This window comes from Ranitomeya variabilis, chromosome 7, assembly GCF_051348905.1.
Source record: "Ranitomeya variabilis isolate aRanVar5 chromosome 7, aRanVar5.hap1, whole genome shotgun sequence".
NCBI lineage: Eukaryota > Metazoa > Chordata > Amphibia > Anura > Dendrobatidae > Ranitomeya > Ranitomeya variabilis.
Genome location: NC_135238.1, coordinates 184,774,987 through 184,795,912, shown reverse-complemented (window position 1 = coordinate 184,795,912; position 20,926 = coordinate 184,774,987). Strand labels below are relative to the sequence as shown.

Below are 20,926 nucleotides of genomic sequence, written 5' to 3'. Positions count from 1 at the left end.
GTAGATAGTTAGCATTGTTAAGTTAGGTAGAATAGGGATAGGTAGGGGCAGGTAGGGATAGTTAGGGTCAGCTTTTTGAGGGACAGCCTTAGTTGGGTAGGGACAGGGTGTTTGTGTTGGTGTTAGGGTCAGGGCCTCTCCAGACTCCTTTCACGGTGGTGGGCTGATGTGTGGCACGATTAGCTTTTTGTTTTGTTTCTGGTGAAAATATATGGATTTTGGGCTTGCAGGTGCTGAACTTGGGCCTTACAGGTTTCAGTTATTGTTTTGTTTCGTGATATGATGGTATAACATATTGATGCTAGTTATGTTCTGTAAAGTGTTGCTGTTTATTTGTTTGATACCATGTGTGTAATTTTTCTTGTGTTTTTGTGCTTTATGTGTGCATAGTTAGTATGATGTGGGGGGGTGTAGTTTAGGTTGGGTGGGGGGTGTATGTTGGGGGTTGTAAAGGGGCATATGGACCCTGGAAAACATTTTGAGAAAATTATAAGGGCATGAACTTACATGGACCCGTAGTGTTTGTAAAACGGAAAAAAAAGGAAGAAAAAAAAAAAATTTTGTTTTGCGTTATAAGGGCATGAACTTACATGGACCTGTGGTGTTTTGTAAAAGGCATGGACTAATCATGGACCTATGATTGCAGTGCGGGTGGCGGGAAAAAAGAAAAAAAAAAAAAAAGTGTTTTGTGTATATATTAGGGTTAAGTTGTATATATTAGGATTAAACTTAGTTTTTGCGGCCAGTGAGGCCATCTATTCTTTTGGGCAGTATGGGCCAGACTTTTATTTTTTCCTTTTTGAGTATGAATGGGGGAGGTGTGAATGTGGATGAGTGGGTTTAAATTAATGTTTTCTTTTTATTTTCTTTTAGAGTATGCATAGGGAGGTTCCTGCTGGGGGTCCTTTTCAAGCTGAATAAGTTTTAAAGGACGCAAGCATTGTTTATGGACAATAGTCTAATGGACATCTTCAAGGCTGGTTTTTAAGTTAATTTTGTTTTGTTTCCCCATTTTATGATTATTTATTTGATGTTGTTTTGTATATGTTTTTTGTACTTTAATAAAAAAAAAGAGTTCCTGAAGGAACTACAGATAGTGCTTTGGAATGGTGCCCTGGTTGCCCCTGCAAGACTTTCACACTTGGGTGCCCCTCAGGCGCTGGTTTGGTAGTTGTAGCCCCTCAGGGTTGAGGCCACTCTGGGTCCGATTTGGTGGTCGGGTCACTCTGGGTCCGATTTGGCGGGCGGGGGGGCACTCTGGGTCCGATTTGGCGGGCGGGGGGGCACTCTGGGTCCGATTTGGCGGGCGGGGGGGCACTCTGGGTCCGATTTGGCGGGCGGGGGGGGCACTCGGGGTCCGATTTGGCGGGCGGGGGGGCACTCGGGGTCCGAATTTGGGGCGGGGGCACTGGGTCCAATTAGATGGGCGGGGTCACTCAGGTTTGATGGGCGGGGGCACTCTGGGTCCGATTTGGTGGGCGGGGGCACTGGGTCCGATTTGGTGGGCGGGGGCACCTCAGGGACCGATTAGATGGGCGATTTGGTGAGCGGGGCAATAATTATAATAAGAATACAGATAGTGCTTTTGAATTGTGCTTGTGCTATCACTTTAAGAGCTGATATTATCTGGCAAAACTGTGCTGGTGTGGTCATGTACAGTTCATAGGCGTTGGCATAGTAACTGGGCCTGACTGCGCATATCAATGAGCTAATCAGCCAGGTGGCAGTTACATTTCAAATTGCCTCAGAAACCCGGCCATTATAACCTATGGGAAAATTTCCCTATTAAAATGCATTACAATGAGGGGGAAAAAAAATTTCAAACGCAAATTGCGCCAAAACTACAAATCCGATCGACACGAAAAATACTTAGCACACCTCTTGGGGACGCTGGCTTCGAAATGACGCCTCACTGGAGTCTGAGTGAAGCGGTTCGGGCCGCATTACGTGCGGACTGAATAATAATAATAATAAGGAGAAGAAGTTATCCACGATCGGATTACAATATAGTGCTTTGTTCCAAAGCACTATAATAATAAGAAGTTATCCACGATCGGATTACAATATAGTGCTTTGTTCCAAAGCACTATAAAAATAAAACTGTTCTGTATCCATATACACATACACTATGTATGTAGCAACTGCGGCCTCCATATATCATGCCCTATTCTCCCTATCAGCTGCTAGGAATATTTCTGGAGAATCTATGCCGATTACTCACTTTCCACCGGATTTTTCGTTTTTTGGGGGTTTTTTTGTAATCCAAAAGCAGCAAAACTGACAATTCCATAAGTGTTGGGTCCGGAATAAGGAAAAGAAAAAAAAAAAAAAAAAAAAGGACAAAAAAAGGGTATAATAAAACAGCATGACGGCGCTCAGTCGAGGCTCATGGCGGACAAGGCATTGAGATCCCTCATGTACGGATGTGCGGACAGGATCTGGTTGATTTTCTCCCCTTGTTGGGATTCAGGAAATATTTTTAGGAGCGAGTCTTTTAGCAATAATGTCTCCTGAGGAGTCCTCTTTGGGGGGACGACGGCCTGCGGGCACAGGATGTTCTGGATGGTTGGACTGAATGTGGGTTTTTTGTCTATGGGTAGGAAACCTCTGGGACGGGAGTGATCGATGCCTGTTGGGAAATTCCCAGAAACGGAGATGTCATTGCTGGGAAAAAACACTCCGCTGTCCGATGGGCGAGGAGTGAGAGGGTAAACTCTGGGGAAAGGGGAGAGAACAAACAAGTTGTGTCAGTACAACATATAGAAATAAGGAAACATATACACCCCATCCCGATTCTGCCCTAAATCCTAAGAGTGCGGAGACTGTAAGGCCACGTTCACACTTTGCGGCCTGTTCTGCGGGTTAATCCCGCAGCGGAATTGATAAATCTGCAGGGCAAAACCGCTGCGGTTATCCCAGCAGATTTATCGCGGTTTGTTCTGCGGTTTCTGCTGCGGGATTACTCCTATACTATTGATGCTGCATATGCAGCAATATGCAGCATCAATAGTAATGTAAAAAATAATAAAAATTGGCTATACTCACCCTCTGACGTCGCGATCTCCTCAGTGCTGCAGGCGGCTGTGCCGACAAGGAACTTCGTGACGTCACGGTCATGTGACCGCGGCGTCATCACGGTCATGTGACCGCGACGTCACCACAGGTCCTGCAAGCACAGCAACTGAGACCGGACGCCGCGGGCAGCGCTGAGAGGTGAGTATGTCAAGGTGAAAATATCATATACACTGTATGTGTCACACTTGCTAGTGTCTCAGCCGTTATTGGTTTGTCTGTGGTCTCTTTGGGTCCGGGAGGTGACCGATCGAGTGGTGAGATCGAACGCGATCCTGTGCCACGCTCTGAACCAGCAACTGAGAGACGTCGCATCCTGTGCGATCTCTGTACACCACACCTCCTTTACCGGTCATTGCACTCCATTCAACCATCCTACCCGTGACTATTGTCTAGTAGTGAAGTGGACTGAAAGATTGAGCCAGTTGTAGATTGTGGGGCAGCTTACAGAAAGGGATAGGAGACGCAGCCTCTGTGATATTGTACTAACCGGTAATTAAGACGTCCCAAGTCAGGGACCACCAGAATTTTGAGTACAAATAGGTAATTAAGACGTCCCGGAACGGGACCACCAGAAACAGGTAATTAAGACGCTCCGTACGGGACCACCAGAATTTTTGTGGAGGGCTCTCACTAGGAGACCGCCTCCCGACTGTTTGGGATATCGTGGCAGGATAGTCTGTTAATCACTGTGTTCAGGTTATGGACAGGAAACATTGAGCGCGAGGCCCTTTTCCTAGTACGTCGAACGTGAGGCTCCGTACTGTGGAACACAGTGTTGAAGATCGCTGCCAGTGGCCTACTGCAGGAGGCCATAGTATCCTGGGAGCCAAGCTGCGTATCTTAAAGTAGAAGTCCGTGCCCCACAAGTTAGATGAGGATGCTGTGGAAGTCAAGACAATGGTTACGGGAGGGCAAGAGACAGTCAAGAAGCTTATCTGCGAGTTGCGCGGAGCTTAAAGAACAAAGGATGAAAATAGGTTGGTGGAGAGGGAGAATCGGAGAATATAGAGCCCGTATTTGGTTATAAAATGCCTTTGAACTGTGATCTTACAGATTGTAAAATGGCCGCCGTGCCACTGGTGATGAAAATGCAGTCTCAGCCAGCGCCCTGTAATGGCGGCGGAAAGAGATTTCCAGAAGCATAGGTGTGTCCTGTTTGTGTTGTGCAGAATCCAACCTGGGTGGAGACCTGTCTTGTGTGTGCGTACGGACCGTCCTTGGGGCTCCGCCCAGACCACGGAGGATTATAGGAAAGTTTTGTAGAAATTAAGTCTGAAAACTGCCGTAATTTGTTACTTTGTAGAGGATACGGAGCTTTGTATCAGTGCTATGTAGTGTAGGGAAGGGGGGCAAACATCTGGGCTCTTGCTCTCCCTTCAGCGCTGAAGAATGCAGTGGAAGTTCTTATCTCCGTGTTACTAGAAGGGAGGGGCTGTGTGAACCCCTGCGCGACCTGCCTGCAATTCTTCCCCTCGGTGCTGTGGGCTAGAGGGGGGGGGGGGGGGGGGGGGTGCGGGCCATGTATTGCATTCCAAAGTTTTCTTTGTCCTTGGTTTAGTCAAAAGAATTTAGCCCAGCAGAAAAGACAGGGGTTAAATCACTAGCCGTAGTAGTTCTTGCTCGCTCACTGGCCCCCACCGTTGCAGCTGCGAGATCAGTGTTTCTTATCTCTATGTAACAGACTCCAACTCCAGTTCTCCCACCTTATATGAATTCAGTCCCCTACTCAAATATTTCTTTTAACCCTATGTCTCCAGACTGCCTTGCAGACAGAGCTCATCTATGCAGGATATGTTATAGGTGTGCTGACTCAGCTTCATGGAGACAAACAGAGACCTGTTGCTTATTACAGCGGCCACCTGGATAAAGTGGCGAGAGAAAGCCCTCCTGTGTTCGAGCTGTGTTGTCTGTCCAGCTGTTGCTACACAAATCTTCAGAGATTGTTTTGGATCACCCACTGATGGTCCACACCCCACCCGGCCAACCCCCTGTGTACCGGCTGGTACAAGATCTACAGGCATTTAATGCAGTTACTGTTCCAGAAACTCCGGTGGTGCCTAAGCCACATACTCTTTTGTCCCAGATATCTCAGGATGCTGCTTGGTTCATAGTTATCGATCTTGCCAATGCTTCTTCAGCATTCCATTACACCCAGATTGCCAGTTCTGTTTGCATTCATTTATCAGGGATGACAATTGACGTGGACAGTTATGCCAAAGGGGGGCCAGTCATAGCCCAAGAGTGTCAGGTCTACCTTGCCGTTTATGGCCCCTTGCATCCAGGAGAGGCTATGGCCACCCCACACGATGTATATAGTATCCCTAATCAGGTACAACCTAGCCACATGTCCATGGCTAGACAGCTGCGACTTCAGTGTGCTATTCTCATGCCTACTAATGTGATTTTGAAAAGGTGCACTGTCCTGAACCCCGCTACTTTTCTCCTAGTTCCCCTGGATCCAAAGGGGGGAGGAGTAGGTGACATGAGCAAGGACACTTTTTTTCTTTCTAGAATGGATCCAGAGGAACAAGATTAGGTTTCCAAATTATATGATTGTCTAGAATTGATGTCTCAGGAAACGGCTGGTCTCTAGTGTGCCTATTCTAATGCTGATTTTGAGCTTTTTGTAGATGGATCCCGTCACCAAGATGACCGAGGACGCTACTGTACCAGATATGCTGTGGTCTCAGAACATGAGGTAATCAAGGCAGAGTCAATGCCAGCTCATATGTCTGCACAAGAAGCAGAAGCTCAAGGCGCTTACAGAAGCGTGCAAACTAGCAGAAGGTAAGACTGTAAATATCTACACTGATTCCAGGTATGCTTTTGGCATTATACACGATTATGGGCCTATCTGGAGAGCCAGGGCTTTCCTGACAGCAAATGGCCACCCCTTTAAACGTGCTGAGGCAGTCCAGCAACTTATGAATGCACTACAGTTTCCCACCCAAGCAGGCAGGCATCATAAAGGTAAAGGCACATAGCAAAGGCACTGATGGACGGACAAAAGGGTAACGCACTGGCAGACCAGGCTGCGAAGAAAGCAGCAAGCACTCCTGTAGCCTCTCAAGTACATCACCTAGACACCCCACCATCTCCACTTGTGTTGAAAGACATCTTAGCCCGGTTACAAGAACAGGCAAGTAAGGAGGAGAAAAATAGGTGGCAAAAGATAGGGGCTTGCTCTGATACCGTTACTGGACTATGGGGGAGGGGTAAAAAGGTCTGCCTACCACAGGTACTGTACCCAATGATGGCACAGGTTCTGCACGGGAATGTGCACCACTCGAAGACGGCCATGTGTGACACCCTACAGAAACAATGGATTGCCCCCGGGTTTTCCACCTGCGCAGAAAGGCAGGTACAGAGCTGCATGATATGTGCCACACATAATCAGAGTAGGACAGTGAAAACCCCATCCAAACACACTCCCCGGCCCCTTTAACCAATTCCAGAGACTGCAGAATGATTATATTCAGTTACCCAGGGTAGGGACGTATGAGTATGTGTTGGTCTGCATTGATTTATTTTCAGGTTGGCCAGAAGCCTACCCAGTTGCCAAAGCTACGGCTAGGACAACGGCGAAGAAACTGATGGCTGAGATCATATGCAGGTATGGAGTTCCTGAAGTCATTGAAAGCGATCGGAGTTCCTATTTTACTGGAGAGATCATGTCAGAGGTAATGGCAGCACTGGGGGTAAGTCAAGCATTGCATACTCCATCCACAGAGTAGTGGAAAAGTGGAGAGACTAAATGGAACTCTTAAGCTTAAAATCCAGAAGGCAATGGCAGAGACTGGTAAACCACGGACAGAATGCCTTCCTCTAGCTTTATTTTCAGTAAGATATACCTCAAACAGGAGGACAGGACTGTCACCGTATGAGATTCTGTTTGGCAGGGGCCCCAATTTTGAATGTTTCTTTCCACAACAGTTGCAGCTCAAGTACCGGGACTTGACTAGCTATGTGCAGGCCTTACATGGACACCTTGCCAGAGTGCATTTAACCGTTTTCAGTTCTTTTCCAGACCCAGACAAGGTTCCTGGACACCATCCCTTTGTGCCAGGAGACCTGGTGTATGTGAAAAAGTTTGTGCGCAGAGATTGTCTCAAGCCGAGATTTGAAGGACCTCACACAGTGATCCTGGTCACCCCCACTGCAGTAAAACTTGAAGGAAAGAGCACCTGGATCCACGCCTCACACTGTAAAAGAGACCGAACCAGTGTTTAGTCACAAAAGTGACTGAAGGGAAATGTTGCTGTTGTTTTTGATCCTGGAACTGAGGGCTATCCTCGCCCCTACCTCTTCGGCCCCTATTGTAAATATAAGAATTCTGGTCCCACTATTCTCTGGGGAAACCGGACAGCCCCGGCAAATATCTGGCGATTTGATTTTTGTGATGTAGTCAAGTGCCCCGAGACTGAACGGGTTGTAGAGGGGATCATCCAGTTTAATATGTGTGTTACCAGAAATGACAACGATAATTGTTATTATTGGACTGATGCCGCCTGGAATACGGGGGATGATTGGGGATATAAACCTAGTGAAGCCATGTTCTCTAAGGATAGGACGGGTAGGATTCTCCGTGAGAAAATGCATCTAACAGCCCTTCTGCAACCACTTAGAGGCTGTAAATGGGGTAGAAGTCGTCACCCCCTCCTCCTAAATCTTGAAAACCCCCAATCTGCTGATCTGCAGACGTTTGTACTAGGAAGGCATTTTAATTATGTATTTAATAGTGGATGCCATGGGTATTTAGGCCATGTACAGCTCCAGGATATTAGCTCTAGACCAACCATGACCCCTGTTACCAGTACAGCTAAAACAAGCCCAGGTGAGCGTTTGAAAAATGTAGTCAATGAAGTGATCCCCATTCCAGGTCTCAGTTGGCGAGAGGTTTTCTCCATAGAAACACAAACAGCCCCAAGGAAAAACCTATGGTTAGAATGGGTGAGATACAATGTAAGAGTCCAGAATATCTCTGTAGGATGTATTGCTTGTGCTGCTGCGAATACACATCTGTACACACATGCATTGCTTTTCCTGATGACAACACCATTGTCTGTGTCATGAATCTGTTGAAAGGTCTGAAGTCCACTGATTGCCCAGATTATGTCCCACTATTTCATAAGGAACCTAAACTAAAGGTCCCAGGAGAAGTAACCGTATTAGCTGACAATTACACCTGTTATAAATCCCACGACACCACAGGTACACCAGTAGGGATCTTCAAGACAGGTTTCTGCAAGGAGAACAGTTTCTTAGATACTGATTTGCTAATTAAACATACACAATATATGTACACCAAAGATACCTGATGAACCTACCAGAAAGAGGAGAAGTCTCGATCAGCTCCATATGAGTTATGAAGAAGATCCACTAGTATATATTGATGCCATTGGAGTGCCAAGGGGGGTGCCTGACCAATTTAAAGCCCAGAACCAGATTTATGCCGGCATTGCTTCTATAATCCCACAGGTGCAGATTAATAAAAATGTTGAATGGATCAATAATATATATATTACAGAGAACAAAGATTTGTTAATTATAGCTGTGATGCCTTTCAGGATATAGTTGAGGACTTGGGCCCTAACACTTGTATGACTCGTGCTGCAACCCGACCTAAGAGAATTACACTGAATCCTGTCCAGACAAGATCACATGTAGTGATATAAGAAGCTGACACAGGATTGTGGTTGGCGGATAGTGGGGACATTAACTTTTAGGAGTAGGCTGACAGTAATCCTTTTGGGAAGGAGCTGTAGACCAGCATGTCATGTCACTCCCCACCACCAGAGAACCAACCACATCAGGTAGGGTAAGACAGATACAGGAGTATTATCCCTGGAGGCCCTCTGACTAGCTAGCTATGCAAAAATAATTGGCTGACCCTGAGAACCAACCTTTCTCATTCTACAGACAAATAATGACCATATGATGGACATATTAAGTGCACCTAGGCAGGCCTAGGTAGTTAGTGAGCACAAAAACAGGTGACGTGCTAGGACGCAAATTAAGATTTTCTACAGATGTGACAAAGGAGAGAGTGTAGAGCTATACTTTGGACGGTTACAGCGGAAATGGGAAGACATGGAGTACAGTCCCATAAACCCACTTGATGTTAGAGTATTGGTAAATACATTCATTGACGGTATGACCAAAGATATACGAGATGAAATATATACAGCCAGACCTGAATGGCGAAATGTAGATCCGAAAGACCTGAAGGTTTCTAAAGAAGTTGAACAAATTAGGACAATAAGACGACGTGTCTTGTATGCTGGAGCAGACACATTTTTCTTCTCCAATTGGTTAGGTGGTATCAAGGGATTCCTTCAATAAGTTTGTTTAGTACTGATTGCCCTCCTCATAATTGAATCGATAATCCTCTGTTGTGTTATTCCTTTGTACAAAAAGATTATTGCCAAAGCAACTCCGACTGACACCTTTCTCAATCAAGAAGAAGACCCACCAGAGTACAATGGTACTGATCCAGGGGAGATCCCTAAGTACATTCCTCTCAAGAGAGTAGACAGAACCCCCCCATTCTCAGATGATGCCAAGAGATTTAGTTTAGGGACAGTGGGAGAACTCCATGTGAGGTTAGTGAAGGGTTCAGTTGCCTGGAGGCCTCTCGCTAGGGGAGAGCTTCTGAGGTGTCTGGATGAAGAAATCCACCTCCCCTTTTCCCATCACATGGACAGTCTCGAAGGATCCTTCTTTAAGGGAAAAACTTAGTGTTTAGGGGGGATTGTCAAGGTGAAAATATATATCTTTATACTCTTTTTGTACTGCTATACTTTTATACTGTGAAACAATAAGTTTTTCCTATTTGCTAGCTAAAGCAAATGTAATTGTATTTAAAGATGGCCGCCAGAGTTCAGTTTCGTTTCCCTTTAGTGTCTGGAGACATAACTTTCATTTCTTCAGAATCGAAACTCAGGAATGTGAAGAAAGGGAGGATTCACCAGAAGACGTCAGGACAAATCAGGAAGACTGGATGCTAGCTTAAACCCCGCCCAATGCACGCCTTCCCCTAACACTCAATATAGTATTGTGTATTGTAGAATAAAGCCAGTTGGTGTGACCGCTGCAGACATGTGTGGATGCACGGGGCATTAACTAAGTTTGAACCAGCTACCTGTCTGATTTATTCTTATCCGGTACCAGATGCCCTGCACACATATTAATTTGGAATGACTGGTGAAGGAAGGGTATATTGTCGTTTTACGACCCCGACAAGTATAGCATTATTTTTTATTTTAATTCTTTTTTTTACACCAAAATATGGTTCCCAGGGCCTGGAGGAGAGTCTCCTCTCCTCCACCCCGGGTACCATCGGCACATTATCCGCTTAACTTCCCGCAACGTGGGCACAGCCCCATGCGGAAAGTGAGTGGATCAATGCATTTCTATGGGTGCAGAATCGCTGCGATTCTGCACCAAGAAGTGACATGCTCCTTTTTTTCCGCAGAAAAGCCGTGCGGCTTTTTCCGCGGAAATCCGCAGCGTGGGCACAGCGGGTTTTGTTTTCCATAGGGTAACATTGTACTGTACCCTGCATGGAAAACTGCTGCGGATCCGCAGTGTCAAATCCGCTGCGGATCCGCGGCAAAACCCGCAAAGTGTGAACATAGCCTAAGGCCGAGAGTGGAAATGACGGAGGAATCGGCTGCAGCAAAATCTGCATTGGAGCACAGTGCCATCTGCAAAAAGCGCAGAGATGATTGGAGACCAGAAATAAACCAGAGCCAAAAAAATAAATAAAAGCCCTATTTGGCTGAAAAGCTTTTAATGTGCTTTTAATATTTTTAATAAACAAGACACAAACACAGAGGAGGACAGGGGCGCTTTGATGGGCAGGTGTGTCAGTCTGCTGGTCCCAGTATAGTAACCGCACTGGAGGTCGTCAGTAATTATAAGGTATGTGCCTCCGCATCACCCTGAAAAATCAAATCAAGGCACAAAATAGAGAGTCTTGGAAGTTTACCTTTTAATTCCTCATCCTACGAATGGAGGGTAAAAGGACACGTGGAGACATGGCGAGACCTCTCACCTGTGCTCGGTCCTTGCTGAGGAAATTATCCAGGTTTGGGCCATGTCGTCCCAGTGGGTCATCCGGGATCATGAAAATGTCGCCAACAAATATAAACTGTAATAATCTGAAGAGATAGAAAAAACACGAAACTGAGAAATCTGCGGAGTCCACACCGAGCCACTAGCGTCCGGTAAGGGCACAGGACCGGGCACGGTCTGGCAGGTATTGTGCACCTATCCCACGCCTTGTGAATGTGTACAATATCTGCTGATCACGCTCGGATCCTCTGCCCACCCGCCTCTGGGTGCAGAGTGAGCAGAGGAGGTATAACCCTGACTGCAGCAGAGGTAACACTGTGCAGGATCTGCAGCACGGAGGCGGCGGAGCACTACATCCATTCTCAGGATCAGTAAGTGCTGACGTATCCGATCAATATCCCACCAATTACTGAAATGAAAAAATCACGGATCTCCGCACCCAGAGAACAAGGAGCACCGACCTTTCCTTTATAATCTTGGTCCATGCCAGAGATTCCACCACAAACTCTCGGAGATTGTCATTTGTGACTATGATCCCTCCCGTCTTTTCAGCCAAGTGCAGCAGGAACCTGCAGGACAAGAAGAAATAAAGTCTACCCCGGAGCCGAACATCGCACGTCATACCCGAGACCCTAACGTGCGGATATCTAATGCACGGCTGCAGGAGGATGATTAGTTAGTACGGGGCAACGAGACGACGCCATGGGGGGAGAGGTACGTGCCGACGCCATGAGGGTGGGGGGAGAGATACGTGCCCATGCCACGAGGGTGGGGGAGAGATAAGTGCCAACGCCACGGGGGTGGGAGGAGAGATACGTGCCGACGCCACGGGGGTGGGAGGAGAGATACGTGCCGACGCCACGAGGGTGGGGGGAGAGATACGTGCCGACGCCAAGAGGGTGGGGGGAGAGATACGTGCCGACGCCAAGAGGGTGGGAGGAAACATACGTGCCGACGCCACGGGGGTGGGGGGAGAGATACGTGCCGACGCCATGAGGGTGGGGGGAGAGATACGTGCCGACGCCACGAGGGTGTGGGGAGAGATACGTGCCAACGCCACGAGTGTGGGGGGAAACATACGTGCCAATGCCATGGGGGTGGGGGGAGAGATACGTGCGAAGACCTACACACCTGTCATCGTGAGAGCAGATTTGGGAGCCCAGCACGGTCCTTGAGGGGGTGAACGATAGGATTCCCAGCTCTTCCAGCTGCTGGAGGAAGTGCTGCTCTGTAGAAATGTAGAAAGGGAAACACAATGGTCATGTGTTAGTACGGCTGCAATTAAAGGGGCCATCCACGATTTATATACTGACAACCTATTGAAGGTAAAGGGCTGGGCTGCAGTTCCTGAGAATAGCCACTACACAGTGTATGGCGCTGTTGTGTTCACCATCTACATCCAGGAACTGCAATCGGGTGATTGGTCGAAATGTCAGACCATGGACCCCCCACTACCTTTGTACTGAAGACCACTGGAAGGAAGTAGGGGTGGAGGGGTGCAGAGTGTCTCGCACAGCTTATTCTGCTTTCCTTCCACACATGCACGCTCACTGGAGTGTGTACCGGGTGTACACATCTGGGGCTGTAATGAAGAAAGAGCTCACAGACCTTACACACACATCAGTGACATGTGACGGCACCCGTTACCTGTAATGTTGGGGTCTCGCTTTGTCCTCCAGTGAGGAACAAACACTGTTATATTCCGGTGTCCTTTATTCCAGAAATATTCTACGGCGATCGCGATTCCCCGACAGGAAAAGAACTTACGTAACCCGTGACTGCAAGAAGTAGAAAGTGTGAGACAACACCGACCCCATAATCAGGTCACCACGGGACAATCATCAATCTGGACAATCATGGGCTCATAGATAGCACCCGGATAATACGGCACAGGACGTAACCCAGTATCAGTGCAGGGTCAGGAATGTACAGTGGGTACGGAAAGTATTCAGACCCCTTTATATTTTTCACTCTGTTTCATTGCAGCCATTTGGTAAATTAAAAAAAAGTTAATTTTTTCTCATTAATGTACATTCTGCACCCCATCTTAACTGAAAAAACAAAACAAAAAAAAATGTAGTAATTTTTGCAAAATTATTAAAAAAGAAAAACTGATATATTACAGCGATGGCGAGAGCGAGCCACCGCCGCCCCAATGACGACGTCTATCCACAGAAGTTTTGGTTTCAGTATTTCTCAGGTTTCTATATGCGGAGGCTCCGTCTCCTCAGACAGGGTCACGTTCTTTCTTGTATTGGGACTCACTAAACGCTTTACTGGTCTTCAATGTGTTGTGATGGGAGTACAGTCATTACACAGCCGGCGGAGAGGAGGGAAGCGCTGACTCTGTACTCACGAGTTTCTATTATGTGAGTCATCCTGTCCACCTTCCAATACAAGAGCCCCGAAAAAAAAGTGCGGTGACATTCAGCAGCACCCAGAGAGCGCCCCGTGGCCAAAATCCGGCTGCACCCCAAGAAAGCACCGCTGCCACATCCGGCTGCACCCCAAGAGCACCCCACTGCCACATCCAATGGCACCCCAAGAAAGAACCACATGCCACATCCAGCAGCAGCCCAACGGCGCCCCGCTGCTACACCCGGCTGCACCCCAAAAGCACCCCGCTGCCACACCCGGCTGCACCCCAAAAGCACCCCGCTGCCACACTCGGCTGCACCCCAAAAGCGCCCCACTGCCACACCCTACTGCACCCCGCTGCCAAACCCGGCTGCACCCCAAAAGTGCCCCGCTGCCACACCCTGCTGCATCCCCAAAAATCGCCCTGCTACCACACCCCAAAAGCGCCCCGCTGCCACATCCGGCTGCACCCCAAAAGCGCCCCCGCTGCCACATCCGGCTGCACCCCAAGAGCGCCCCACTCCCACATCCGTCTGCACCCTAAGAGCTCCCCGCTTCCACATCCGGCTGCACCCTAAGAGCACCCCGCTGCCACGTCCAGCTGCACCCTAAGAGCTCCCAGCTTCCACATCAGGCTGCACCTTAAGAGCTCCCAGCTTCCACATCAGGCTGCACCCCAAGAGCTCCCCCCCACCCAGCTGCACCCCAAGAGCGCCCCACTGCCACCTCCGGCTGCACCCTAAGAGCGCCCCACTTCCACATCCGGCTGCACCCCAACAGCACCCCGCTTCCACATCCAACTGCACCCTAAGAGCACCCTGCTGCCAAATCCGCCACCGCCCTGAGTGTACCCCGCTGCCACATCCCGTGACATCCTGAGAGTGCCCTGTTGCAACATCCTGTGGTGTCCTGAATGCGCCCCACTGCGACATCCGGTGGGACCCCGAGAAAGCATCGCATACATCTGGCAGTGTCCTGAGTGTGGTGTCCTGCGACATCCAGCAGCGCCCCGAGAGAGACCCGCTGCAACATCAGGCGACATCTTACATCTGATACACAATACGGGTATTTCGTGCTAAAAGCTTACCAAGTTGCTTTTGTTATTTTTAAGTTTTGGCGCAGATACTTAAAAAAATTGGTGTAATAAGTCGCATAAAACACTGATAAATTTTCTGCCCAAATTTAAGACAAAGATATGTCACAATAAAAACAAAATCCTGGGTGCACAGGACAGGAATATAACGAGCGCTGCTCCAGCCCCGCACAGGAATATAACGAGCGCTGCTCCAGCCCCGCACAGGAATATAACGAGCGCTGCTCCAGCCCCGCACAGGAATATAACGAGCGCTGCTCCAGCCTCGCACAGGAATATAACGAGCGCTGCTCCAGCCACGCACAGGAATATAACGAGCGCTGCTCCAGCCCCGCACAGGAATATAAGAAGTGCTGCTCCTGCATTGCACAGTAATATAACGAGCGCTGCTCCTGCATTGCACAGTAATATAATGAGTACTGCTCCTGCATTGCACAATAATATAACGAACGCTGCTCCTGCACAGTAATATAATGAGCGCTGCTCCTGACATGCACTGTAATTCACCCACCAGTCTGGTAACAAGCACTGACCTGAAAGCGACGTTGCTCCCATCGATGATTATGTGTTTCAGGTCCACTCTCCCCGGCTCATTTTTTAGCTCCAGCCTATAGGGGGTCTTGATGGAGTTGAGGTATATCTGCTCCTCGGTCACCGGCGGGTTGTACTTGTCTGGTCTCACAGATGCCGAGGGCTTCACGTCACTCTGCACAGGTTTCGGTGGATGGGTAGAATTGAAGCATTTTATGGGAATCTGTTTTGTTACCTGCGGCCATGGGAGGACGTTGGAAGGTCCCGGTGTGTCTGGGAATACAATGATATTATTCCTTGGAGGGCTGGAGGCACCTCTTGCAACAAAAGTAAAATTCTTTGGTAAACTACCTTCCGTTCCTGATACTTGAGTCTGAAGTCTTTGAGTAGCTGTTGGGTTGTTCTTCATGACGTTCCCCAAGTCCTCATTGCCGGCTGTGCGTGTCCTGACCAGATCCTCCATCACCTCCTGCCTCAGCTTTGATGCATTACCGTCTTTAGCATTTTGCCGTCTCTCAATATTTGCCGTCGGCACCTTGTTGCTTTCTTTTTCTATCTCATCAAGAAGTTTTAAGATGTCCTCGGACTGCCCCAGCTCACGGATAACCTTCTCAACCACCTCCTTGGAATATCCCATCTTCTTGAAAAAGTTTACAAGGATCTTGTACTCGGATTCGGAGCTCATGGGATCGTATTCGTACATGTCGATCAACGAGTCTTCGCTAGAGTCAGTCATCAGATCTAAGATGGGCAAGTTGGTAGTAGCGACGCTGGCACTTGAGACGGGACCGTCTTTCTGGATGCAGTCTAAGGAGAACGGCTTCTTTGGACATCGATCTTCATTCTCGGAGCATCGCCTCTTTTTGGACAATCTGTCCTGTTGGGTGAGCGACATGAGTGCGGGATGAGCTGCTGTCTCGGGTACACTGGAAAACACAGAATCCAGCTGGCTGGTCAACTCCGTTACGGGGGCCCGAGGTATTTTTCTAGATGCCGGCCGTGAAGTGAAAGTAGAGCACAGCGGTGACGTCACCGCTGTGCTCTGCTTTCACTTTACGGCCGGCAGTCAGTCAGTGCGGGAAGCAGACGGCGAGGGACCTGACGGACACCAGAATGTGAGTATGTACTGTTTTTTTTTTTTTTACATTTACGATGGTAACCAGGGTAAACATCGGGTTACTAAGCGCGGCCCTGCGCTTAGTAACCCGATGTTTACCCCGGTTACAAGCGAACGCATCGTTGGATCAGTGTCACACACACCGCTCCAGCGATGACAGCGGGAGATCCAGCGACGAAAGAAAGTTCCAAACGATCTGGGACACAGCGATATCGTATGGATATCGCTGGAACGTCACGGATCGTGCCGTCGTAGCGACAAAAGTGCCACTGTGAGACGGTACCCTAAGTCCCAAGACCCCTAATCTGTCCGACACCGCCATCCAACCCCCCCCCAGACTCCTCTCTGCCCAACCCCCCCCCCCCCATGTCCAAATAGTAACGGTCCGCTGAATGAAACTCAAAGACGGCAGAAGTAGATGTTGGCTGCGCTCATATGTCTTTGTTTTCCATCTTTACAGGTACTTAAGGGGAGGTGCGTTCTCAGCCCTGGATGACAGCGCCGCGTGTCACCGTACACAGGAATCCGAGCCTCTGCACCTGACATACAGGTTTGGTGAGACTCCAGCTTCCTCCGTGGGGAATTACGTCTTTAAGACATTCTGACACATGACGCAGAGAAGCTGCGGCTCTGCGACGACTGCTCATCATTTTATGGGGAATTTACAGTAATTTGCTGACACCTGAATGGGTTTTCTGCCAACAAAATAAGGCAGTTCTTGAAGTCGTCGTCTCCTCAAGACATCCCCCCATTAGTGACCCCTCTCCGAGCCAGCACTGCTGAGTAATGTGCCGTGAACCCGGCCCACACACATAGGACAGAAAGGGAGAAAGTCCCACATCAGTACCAGCATCACCCGCAACAACCAGTAGAGCTGTGCTCGGTCTACAATGAAGGGGACTGAACACGGACCCTACACCAAATTACTGGCAGGGAGACTGATTAGGAGTCGGACCCCAAGGACGCTACGAGCGTGCACAGACACCGTCAGACTTTCCCTGCTCCTTTCCCTGTCTGCACCGCACCTTGGCTTTGTGCACCGCTTGTCTTTTCCCTTTAAGTTGCAGCCAGATGCGTCCGGGGTTCTTTCCATTTCCTTGTTCTTCATAGTTAAATTTCTCCAAAGACCCGAGAACGGTGAATATCAACGGGAATAACATACGCACCCGGCAGCGGCTCCGCTGCAATGAGTAGAACTGTTCTCCAGGGGCGGTGAATTTGTCCACCACATCTGCGCCGGGGGTCTCATCTTCTGCCCTGCTCTGCGCGGCCACGTCATCCATCCCTGGTGTTATGATCAGTCCGGAATGGTGCTCATTGTAGACGCTGCGGACCTGCGAGAAGAGATAGAAAACAAACATCAGATTACTCGATCACCAGGAGCCAATCATTACTTGTACAGTGGACAGGTGTGAGGGTACAGCACAAACCACAAACACCGCTGTAACCAGAGGGGGCGCACTGGGGTTCAGGGACAATATGACACCCCGTGAGTGAAAAGTGAACCCAGAAACATCTAATGTTGGGAGAAAACAAGGTAAGGGGCGATTTGCCTTTTCAGAAGGAAATTCCTACTGACTAAGCAGATTCATGGCACACTGTAACAAGGCTGTCACATGCGCTGTCGGCAGAGGTGTCAGACAAAATAGGTGCAGGTAGCGTCAGTAGAATAATCTGCATTATCTCATCCCCTAAACAATATTATGTCAAATAACAAATGAATAATGAAGATGACACCGGAGTGTACAACAACGAGGACACAACGTGCACTGAGAGCTCCACTAGAGGTGAAACACGAGCGTAATAACTGTGAGGGGTGGTATACAGGAGGGTAGTGACGGTGGGGGGCAGTAAACAGCACGGTAGTGACGGAGGGGGGCAGTATACAGCAGGGTAGTGACGGTGGGGGGCAGTATACCGGATGGTAGTGACGGTGGGGGGCAGTATACAGCAGGGTAGTGACGGTGGGGGGGCAGTATACAGCAGGGTAGTGACGGTGGGGGGGCAGTATACAGGAGGGCAGTGAAGGTGGGGCACAGTATACAGCAGGGTAGTGACGGTGGGGGGCAGTATACAGCAGGGTAGTGACGGTGGAGGGCAGTATACAGCAGGGTAGTGACGGTGAGCGGGCAGTATACAGGAGAGCAGTGAAGGTGGGGCGCAGTATACAGCAGGGTAATGACGGGGGGAGCAGTATACAGCAGGGTGGTGATGGTAGGGGGCAGTATACTGCAGGGTAGTGACGGTGGGGGGCAGTATACAGCAGGGTAGTGACTGGGTAGAGGCTAAATCCAAGTCGGCTAAAGGACCTCTGCCCATGTGACCGGAAGGGGCGGTGCCTCTTCCTCCATAGAACAGACAGAGCAGACACGAGGAAGCTGTGGATATCATGGCGGGATTTCGTGCAGGGTTTGGATTTGGAGTGTTTTGTGCAGGATTTGCCTCTTCCTCCATAGAGCAGAGCAGACAGGAGGCAGCTGTGGATGTCATGGCTGGATTTCGAGGATTTTTGTGCAAGATTTGGGGTATTATGGGGGTCATTCTCCAAAGTCATAGATCAGGTAAGTGGGAGTCTGCCTGCAGAAAATGGGGTGATGTTGCTTGCATGGGGCTGCCTGGAGAGAATGGGGTGATGTTGCTTGCATGGGTCTGCCTGGGGAGAATGGGGTGGTGCTGCTTGCATGGGGCTGCCTGGGGGAGAATGGGGTGGTGCTGCTTGCATGGGGCTGCCTGGGGGAGAATGGGGTGGTGCTGCTTGCATGGGGCTGCCTGGGGGAGAATGGGGTGGTGATGCTTGCATGGGGCTGCCTGGGGAGAATGGGGTGGTGCTGCTTGCATGGGGCTGCCTGGGGAGAATGGGGTGGTGCTGCTTGCATGGGGCTGCCTGGGGAGAATGGGGTGATGTTGCTTGCATGGGTCTGCCTGGGGAGAATGGGGTGGTGATGCTTGCATGGGGCTGCCTGGGGAGAATGGGGTGGTGTTGCTTGCATGGGGCTGCTGGGGAGAATGGGGTGGTGTTGCTTGCATGGGGCTGCCTGGGGAGAATGGGGTGGTGATGCTTGCATGGGGCTGCCTGGGGAGAATGGGGTGGTGATGCTTGCATGGGGCTGCCTGGGGAGAATGGGGTGGTGATGCTTGCATGGGGCTGCCTGGGGAGAATGGGGTGGTGATGCTTGCATGGGGCTGCCTGGGGAGAATGGGGTGGTGATGCTTGCATGGGGCTGCCTGGGGAGAATGGGGTGGTGATGCTTGCATGGGGCTGCCTGGGGAGAATGGGGTGGTGATGCTTGCATGGGGCTGCCTGGGGAGAATGGGGTGGTGATGCTTGCATGGGGCTGCCTGGGGAGAATGGGGGGGTGATGCTTGCATGGGGCTGCCTGGGGAGAATGGGGGGATGTTGCTTGCATGGGGCTGCCTGGGGAGAATGGGGGGGATGTTGCTTGCATGGGGCTGCCTGGGGAGAATGGGGGGATGTTGCTTGCATGAGTCTGCCTGGGGAGAATGGGGTGGTGCTGCTTGCATGGGGCTGCCTGGGGGAGAATGGGGTGGTGCTGCTTGCATGGGGCTGCCTGGGGGAGAATAGGGTGGTGCTGCTTGCATGGGGCTGCCTTGGGGAGAATGGGGTGGTGCTGCTTGCATGGGGCTGCCTGGGGAGAATGGGGTGGTGATGCTTGCATGGGGCTGCCTGGGGAGAATGGGGTGGTGATGCTTGCATGGGGCTGCCTGGGTGAGAATGGGGTGGTGCTGCTTGCATGGGGCTGCCTGGGGGAGAATGGGGTGGTGCTGCTTGCATGGGGCTGCCTGGGGAGAATGGGGTGGTGCTGCTTGCATGGGGCTGCCTGGGGAGGTGATGCTTGCATGGGGCTGCCTGGGGAGGTGATGCTTGCATGGGGCTGCCTGGGGAGAATGGGGTGGTGTTGCTTGCATGGGGCTGCCTGGGGAGAATGGGGGGGTGATGCTTGCATGGGGCTGCCTGGGGAGAATGGGGGGGATGTTGCTTGCATGGGGCTGCCTGGGGAGAATGGGGGGATGTTGCTTGCATGGGTCTGCCTGGGGAGAATCGGGTGGTGGTGCTTGCATGGGGCTGCCTGGGGAGAATCGGGTGGTGGTGCTTGCATGGGGCTGCATGTGCATGCTGGACGGGGGGGGGGTCCGCCTGGGGAGAAGGGGGATTTGTTGTTTGCATGGGACTGCGTGCTGGAGGGGCCTGCCTGGGGAAAGGTGACTGCATGCTGGGGGTCTCAGTGGGAAGGGGGTCATGTTTCTTGCTAGTGGGGCTGGGTGTCTGTTGTGAAGGGGGGCTGCAGGTCTCTGGGGAAGAGAGGCTGTGTGCTGGAGTCTCTGTTAGGAAGGGGGTCATGTTGCCTGCATGGGGGATCTGCGTGCAGGGGGGTCTACCTGCAGAATGGGGCTGATGCTACTCGCATGGGTCTATGTGGTGTGGGGGGCTGATGTCACGTGCTGTGCAGGTCAGTGTGTGTGATGTCACTTGCGGTGGGGGGTGCAGGGAAGTATAGTGCTACGTGTGTGGGGGCGAACAGGGGAGGGGATGAATGATGATGGAGATCTGAGGGATTGATATTACTTGGCATGAGAATCTCTGCCTGATGGTGAGGAGTCGGTCCTGTTAATATTATTAATATTATTGGGGACACATGCTGTCAGGTTGATGACTG

General features: G+C 50.2%; 1 protein-coding gene across 8 annotated transcripts in view; it reads right to left on the bottom strand.

Moving 5' to 3' along the window:
- Positions 1 to 1,355: 1,355 nt before the first annotated feature.
- Positions 1,356 to 20,926, bottom strand: part of LOC143784328 (NEDD4-binding protein 1-like) — a 50,761-nt gene continuing 31,190 nt past the window's right edge. For 2 of the 8 annotated variants that reach the window (XM_077272481.1, XM_077272479.1), the window contains 8 exons: positions 17,417 to 17,584; positions 15,485 to 16,059; positions 15,136 to 15,406; positions 12,799 to 12,929; positions 12,283 to 12,379; positions 11,613 to 11,720; positions 11,066 to 11,237; positions 1,357 to 2,715 (listed from right to left, as the gene is read on the bottom strand). In XM_077272481.1, coding sequence (XP_077128596.1) covers positions 11,069 to 11,237; positions 11,613 to 11,720; positions 12,283 to 12,379; positions 12,799 to 12,929; positions 15,136 to 15,406; positions 15,485 to 16,059; positions 17,417 to 17,529 — 1,464 coding nt within the window. In that variant the 5' untranslated portion in view covers positions 17,530 to 17,584 and the 3' untranslated portion in view covers positions 1,357 to 2,715; positions 11,066 to 11,068. Of the gene's footprint in view, positions 2,716 to 10,839; positions 11,019 to 11,065; positions 11,238 to 11,612; positions 11,721 to 12,282; positions 12,380 to 12,798; positions 12,930 to 15,135; positions 15,407 to 15,484; positions 16,060 to 17,275; positions 17,397 to 17,416; positions 17,585 to 20,926 lie in introns of those variants that run through there. The other 6 variants (XM_077272475.1, XM_077272483.1, XM_077272482.1 and 3 more) reach the window with 5 other exon arrangements.